This window comes from Pteropus vampyrus, unplaced genomic scaffold (genome assembly GCF_000151845.1).
Source record: "Pteropus vampyrus isolate Shadow unplaced genomic scaffold, Pvam_2.0 Scaffold247, whole genome shotgun sequence".
NCBI classification, from domain to species: domain Eukaryota; kingdom Metazoa; phylum Chordata; class Mammalia; order Chiroptera; family Pteropodidae; genus Pteropus; species Pteropus vampyrus.
In genome coordinates this window covers 966,147-973,051 of record NW_011889028.1, presented here as the reverse complement: position 1 = coordinate 973,051, position 6,905 = coordinate 966,147, and the positions used below count along the sequence as shown (strand labels likewise).

The 6,905-nt window shown below is 45.8% G+C and overlaps 1 protein-coding gene and 1 pseudogene across 1 annotated transcript in view; both read right to left on the bottom strand.

The window, feature by feature from the left end:
* Positions 1–338, bottom strand: part of CHP2 (calcineurin like EF-hand protein 2) — a 3,559-nt gene extending 3,221 nt beyond the window's left edge. The window contains exon 1 of the mRNA XM_023520095.1: positions 327–338. Within this exon, the coding sequence (XP_023375863.1) occupies positions 327–338 (12 nt within the window). The remainder of the gene's footprint in view (positions 1–326) is intronic.
* Positions 339–1,901: 1,563 nt separating this feature from the next.
* LOC111729103 lies at positions 1,902–6,243 on the bottom strand (annotated as a pseudogene).
* Between the last annotated feature and the right edge of the window lie 662 nt (positions 6,244–6,905).

The following is a 6,905-nucleotide window of genomic DNA, read 5'->3' as shown; positions in this document are numbered from 1 at the left end:
GGCTCCTCCTGAGAAATGAGAAGTCAGCCCCATGTGGTTGCAGCTGGGGAGCAGCGGCCACATGTGACTGGGGCGTGGTGGGCTGTCAGGGTCATGGTCCCCACCCAGCTCAGCTCTGTCCCCACCCAGCTCAGCTCTGTCCCTTATGAGCCCTGCACTAGCTCACACCCGCTGCGCTGCCTTCTTCCTGCCTCTCCCAGGCGAGGCTGGCAGGGGGGCCTGGGTGGGCTATTATTAAAAACCTGTATCCTCAGTGGGGACCACATGGCCCCCAAGGGAGCAAAAATCTTATTTTGATGGATAAAGCACAGGTGTACATTCAGTACATGAACAGACATATCGGCGGTATTAATATTTCATAAGAGAGGGGTGATGGGGGTTGGGGGGAAGTGTAAACATGCTCCTTGGGTGGAGGTGATGATGAAAAAGGTTGAGAAACTCAGCTCTAAAGGAACAAGCACCCCAGGTGTCCAGTCGTGACTCTATGTTTCCCCACTTCCCCCATCATAATCTCACATATACACACATTTCTCAGGGGAAAAAAAAAAGAAATGCAAGGCGTTCATTACCAAGGTTCAAGTTCATCCCCACCCTGGAGAGAGAGAAGGGAGAGACACAGTTGATTCTCCTGTCCCAGGCAGAGGCTTGCATCAGATAAGGCTTGAAACTACTGATCTGAGAAGTGCTCGCTTCTCGTTCAGACGCCTCCCCAAGGACAAACGCTGGCAGAAGAGTGAGCTGCTCCCTAACGAAGCCAGGCAGCACTCCAGTTCATAGCAGGGGGCCAGGCTATGGGTGCGGTGCAGATTAGGTTCTGAAGCCAGCAGGAGCTGTGGGTCCCCCCGGACGGTGCAGTCATCGGCTCAGGCCGATGTGGGATGCTGATCTTGGAAAGAGCGTCTCCAGCCTTAAGCTCTGAGTCAGCGCTACTCAGAGCGAACCGGGGCCAGAGCGTAATGAAGTGGGCCCAGCCACGCGCCATCGCGAGCCACAGGAAAACGGGAAAACGCTGTGCTGGAACCCACTCCCGCTCCACGCCCACGAGCGGGGTTTAAATCAGCTCCGCAGCATACGTGGCCACATCTTCCCAGGGCGTTAGAAGGGGAGATGCTTCGTGGAGAATTTCATCTGCAGAATCTGATGAACTGGATCCAGGATGAACATTTGTTTCTGTTTTGTCTTTTGCTTTTAAGCTACATAAAAATTGCTAGCCATTCTCAAGGGAGTTCGACTGGGAAAAACATGCAGATGCACGAAAGGTCAGGAAAATAAGGAACTCTTACAATTCAATAACAAAAAGACAAATAACTGAACTTTTCAAATGTTTTCATTGTTTTATTTTTTTACCATACCGGCCCGCTTGGAACTTTGTAATTGTTACTATTTAATGCAAGGCGAATTAGATAAATCTCAACTATTAGCTAAGCAAACATTAATCCCTGTCTATCGAAAAGAACTTGAAAGCTTTAAAGAGTTTTGAAGCTCCTTTAAAGTTGTTCATTTCCAGCAGCAAAGCGAAATAAACATTCCTACTTAAAAGACTTTGAAGAGTTTGGCTGAATTGTGAAATGTTCACTGTGTGGTAAAATGGATTGAAGAGGTGGGAACCAAGGTCACGTGACTTTGTTTTCCAACATAGTGACAAGTGATGTCAGCGAGGAAAAATATAAATTATCGAGTGCCTTACAGTGTACATTTTTACCTCGTTCTCGCTTGGTACTTTATAAAATGGCACATTCCAAAAATTATTTTTGCTAGAGAGCAAGCCTTTTCTACGTCTTTGTGTCCTTCTGTTCCAAGGGTGGCATATTAAAGTGTCATCTGCCTTGAGCTCAATCGAGATACGGCATGCCTATAACACGAATCCTTCATTGCCCTGTAAGGTCACGGCGTAACTGGTTTTACGTAGAACAGGTAGGATGCCTTTTTCCAGACACCTGCTGGGGAAGGACATAGGCTGTGCATGCAGGGGAGGCGTGGTACCCAGTTTTCATCATGCAGTCCCATAAGACCTGTGAACGGCATGACTTAAAAACCCGTCCCCTAGGACGTCTCCACCTGGACATCGGAGAGCTCCTTCTTCCGCTGTTACGGGAGGTTCTTCAGGTAAATCGGGGATCCCCTGAGAGGGCTGTTCGAGGTGGTGACACTGTGGTTCAAGGCGGGGGTGAGTTCCATCTCTTGGCAGCCTCTCTGCCTGAGGTTTCACACGATGTCTGACTCTCGTTTTCAAGCCCCGAATCTTCATCGCCCCCCGTGTATGACCATTGCTTGACTTCCGGGTTTCACCTGTCACCTGCTGAAAGCACGTTTCCAGGTTTCCTGTTGCATTTCCAGGTGAGGTTTGAAACAGCCTCCATCTGCTGGCCTTTTCGCTCTGTGCCTCCTGCCTTCTCGCGGGCTTTTGCCTTTGCTCATTCTTCTCTTCTTCTTTCAGATAAGCTGGGGAAACTCTAAATGAGTTCAGCCGTGAGGTAGTCGCAGAAATAATCAAAGCAAGAAGCAAACAGGAAGAAAACCAACCACATGGCAAAATCGTATCTTTAATTCCTAGATCCGGATCCCACGCTGGAGCTCCAGACACGAGAGAGACAAATGCCAACCACCCCACAGGATGCTACCACGGTGGCAGAAGCTCCGTGTCCGGGAGGAAGGAACTCGATTTTTAAATGAGCCAAAAAACTTGAATAGACATTTCTCCAAAGACAGACAAATGGCCAATAAGCACACAGACACACTCAAAAAAAAAAAAAAGGCGCCCAACATCATTAGTCACCAGGAAAATACAAATAAAACCACATTGAGATATCACTTCACACCCACTAGTCTGGCTAGAAATGAAAAACAAAACAAAACAAAACAAAAAACAATGGAAAATAAGTCTTGGCCTGAATGCGGAGAATGTGGAGCCCCAATGCACTGCTGGTAGAAATGTGAAATGACGCAGCTGCTATGGGACGCGGTTTGGACAGTTCTCAGTGAGTCTAACGGAATCATCGGATGAGCGATTCCACTCCTAGGTCAAGACCCAAAAGGACGGACAACAGGTGCTCAAAAAACACTCGCCCGTGAATGTCCACAGCGGCGTTATTCACAGCAGCTGCCAGGTGGAACCACCCAAATGTCCGCCGACGGATGAATAAACAAAACGTGATACATCTATACACTGGAACTTTTTCCAGCCGTAAAAAGGAATGAAGTACTGATGCATGCCACGACCTGGGTGAACCCTGGGAACACCTTGTTAAGGAAAATAAACCAGTCACAAAAGGCCACATGTTTTCTGATTCCATATATTATGAAATGTCCAGAAGAGGCAAGTCTATAGAGACGAGAGTGGATGAGTGGTTGTCAGGGGCTGGGCGACTGGGTGGAAAGGGTGTCGCAGCTAAAGGGTGCAGGTTTATTTTTGAAGTGATGAAAATGTCCTAAAATTGACTGGTGATAGCTGCGGTGATATTAAATCTATCGAATCATACACGTTAAAAGGTGAATTGTACACCGCTTGAATTACGTCTCAATAAAGTCATTGTTGTTGTTTTTTTGATTAAAATGAGAATTGCCTGGAAAGCTCTGGAAAGTAAAAGTACTGAGAGTGAACTAATTCTAGCAGGTTTTTAAATATATTATAAAGGTACAATAAGATGTGTGGTACTAACGCAGGAATATACAGACAGATGAAAAACAGACAAGAAAGTCAGAAATAGACCCAAATACATATGGGAATTTGGCATGTGATAAAAGTCACTTTTCAAATCAGTGGGGGAAAATGTGGATTGCTCAATAAATAACATTTGGGACATCTGTCTTTTGGGAGAAAAAAATAAAGCTGTACCCCCTACCTTCTCATACCAAAATTAATCCCAGATAGAATAAAGGCTTACATGCAAATGAAATCATACAATACTAGAAGAAAGATAGATTTTGTTATAATCTTGAGCCGGAGGAGGCCTTTCTAAGCATGAAATAGAGCAAAGAAACTGTGGAGAAAAGATTGGCAAATTCGACTGTGTGAAAATTAAAATGTCTGGATGGATGGATATTTATACATATATATTCAAAGCCAAAAAGACAAATTAGGAAACATTCGCGGTCTATATAAAAGATAAAAGATCATTTCCTTAAAATACAAAGATCTCTTAAAACTCAAAAGGACAATGACAAAATGACAAGAAGGGGAAACAAAAAAACAGATTAGAGAAAATGGGATAAAAGGTGTAATAGAAATGGTAAAAAAAAAAAAAAGCATAAAGAGATGCTCGACTTCACAAAGGTTACAAATACAAATTAAAGCAAGACGCTATTTTTATCTCCGATGGCAAGGACAGAGATCATGAACTTCAAGTCGGCGGGGTCGTGCAGAGTCTTTTAGGACACGAGTCCTATTTTATTCATTTTATTTTAGGACACAGTTGTAGGGTTTTAAGCTGAAGAGTGAGATAACTCGACTTCTGTTTTAATAGCATCACAAGAATCACTCTGGCCGTTATCTGTAGACTTAACTGGGGCAAAGCGGAAGCTGGCAGACTATTGCTAGAATTCAAATGAAAGACGACGGTGGATGAAGATGCCGGCGGCTGTGGAGGTTGTGTAAAGGTCCATCTGGAAGAAGCGTCCGCAAGATTTGCTGACGCATTGTATGTAAGGTGTGAGAGAAAGAGAGGCCCCAAGGACAAGTTGCAGGTGCTGGCTCTAAACATCCGGAAGGGGCCATGAGCTGAGAAGGTGAAGAGAGAAAAGAATACATTTCAAAAGGAGAAATTGTACAAGTCCCTGAGCTTCTCGCTAAACATCCTGATAAAGATTAGTCGGTTGGATATGGGCGCTGGGATTTCGAGAGAGAAATTGAGACCCTCCGACACTTAGAAGTTGGGGTGGGGAGCAGAAGGAGTTGGCCACGGGAGTTGAGAAGGAGCACCCAGTGAAGCAGAAGGAAAATCAGGAGTGTGGTTGTCCAGCCAAGTGGAGCCGATGAGTCTGGTAATAAGAATCTATATGACATTCAGAAATGAAAGTTCAAGGCTCCGATGTGGTGGCTCAGTTTGGGACTCCGCGTCTGTAACGCTTTTCAAAATGAGAACTGAAAATACCCACCTGCCCTCGTGCCGACTCGCGCCAGGCTGGCTGAGAATCAGCCCTGTCAAGGTTGGCACGCGTCTTCCGTCAAGGGCTGGAGAGGAAACATGGGAGGCCTCGAGCAGCCTGTGGCTCCGTCACAGCTACACAGCCACGCTGCCGTAGAGCGAAACCGGCCACAGACAACACGGAAACAAATGGACATGGCCGCGTTCCAATTCAGCTTGACTCGGGAACACTCACACTGGAAATCTGCATCGTTTCCATGTGTCACAAAATATTCCTTTTTTTTTTTTTTACCAACCAGCTAAAAACGTCAACACTACGTTTAGGTTATGGGACGTATTAAAACAGGCAGCAGGCTGGGTTCGGCCCAGAGGCAAATCTGCTCTCAGCTGTAACTTCTGCCTTCTCTACAGACCTGTGTTCCGAAGAAGATGCTTTCTCTTCCCCCAAAGAAACTAAAATTCGGCGTGAAGACTGGCATAAATCAGCTTTCATCCAGAGGCACAAAGCCATGGTTTTGATCGACCCGTAGGACAATTTTGCTCATCTGGGGAAGGGATCACAGAATTAACGTCAAACTGTTTTTTTGTGGGGGAGGAGAATCGGGTTTGGAAAAGGTCACAAAACAAGACAGTTTTGGAGGCGTGACAGCAAGAGTCGTCACTGAACAGCGTGACAATGACCTGACTGTCCGTCCCTGCAGGAGTATGGAAAGCATACCTGACGAATAGGTAAATAAAATGCCTCTGCAAAAAAAAAAAAAATTAAAGAGAACTCTTCCTACAAGCCAATATGGAGAGATCGCCAAGATGTTTAAGTTAAAAAAAAAAAAGCACGTTGTAAAACAGTGTGAATAAATATGCTATCTTTCCTGTAAAAAGTTGGGAGAACCCAAAATATATGTATCTATGTACATATATATTCACGTTTGCTCAAGCACACCTGGCGGTCCTTAAGAAACTAGTCAAACTGTTACCTGGAAGGTAAGAGAGCACGGGCAATAGCTGTTGAGGGAGAACTTTCCAGATGCCTGAAGTCTGTCTGAATAACCACAGCTGCGTAGGTGGCCCGTCGCTGTCCGAAACGTCCATAGGCAGGGCGTGGCTGTCCTTCATCCCCGATGCTTTCGTCCGTACTTATCTTGAAACTCAAAATAATCATGCCGAGTGAAAGAAGTCAGACCCCGCTCCCCCAAAAAACGTCCATACGGTCGGATGCCATGTATACAAAACCCCACAAAACGTAAACTAATCTGTAGTGATAGGTCGCAGCTCAGTGGCTGCCCGGGGCTGGGGAGGCAGGAATAACAGGAAGAAAAAGTGACAAAGTGACACTAGGGAATTGTGGGGGACGATGGTCGTGTTCACTGTCTCGAGCGTGGGATGGTTTCATGGGTGGACACATCTATCGTAACTTATCAAATCATATACTTTTCCTGTGTGTGGTTTGTCACCAATTACACCTCCATAAAGCACTTTTAATTTCACCATTTTTCTCTATGTTGAGTTTAAATTGTGTGATAACATACACATTTATTATATTAGGACCGGAATGACGTATATGATTCATCAGCATGTATTTGAAGGTGCACGTTCAAAACCCCTGTGGGTGAGGCCGGCGGCCGCGGGGCACAGGCTCAGAGCCGCTGCCCTCGGCTGCCCCCTGCCGTCTGTGGGTTTTGTAGCAACTCTCACTCCCCAGACCGGCACTCAGGGTTCCAGCGGTGAGGACAGATGAACCCGCAAAAGGTTCTGAACAAGTCTCCCGAATTCTTCTAAGCCACACACATGCACGCATACGCACTCACATGCATACCCACGCAT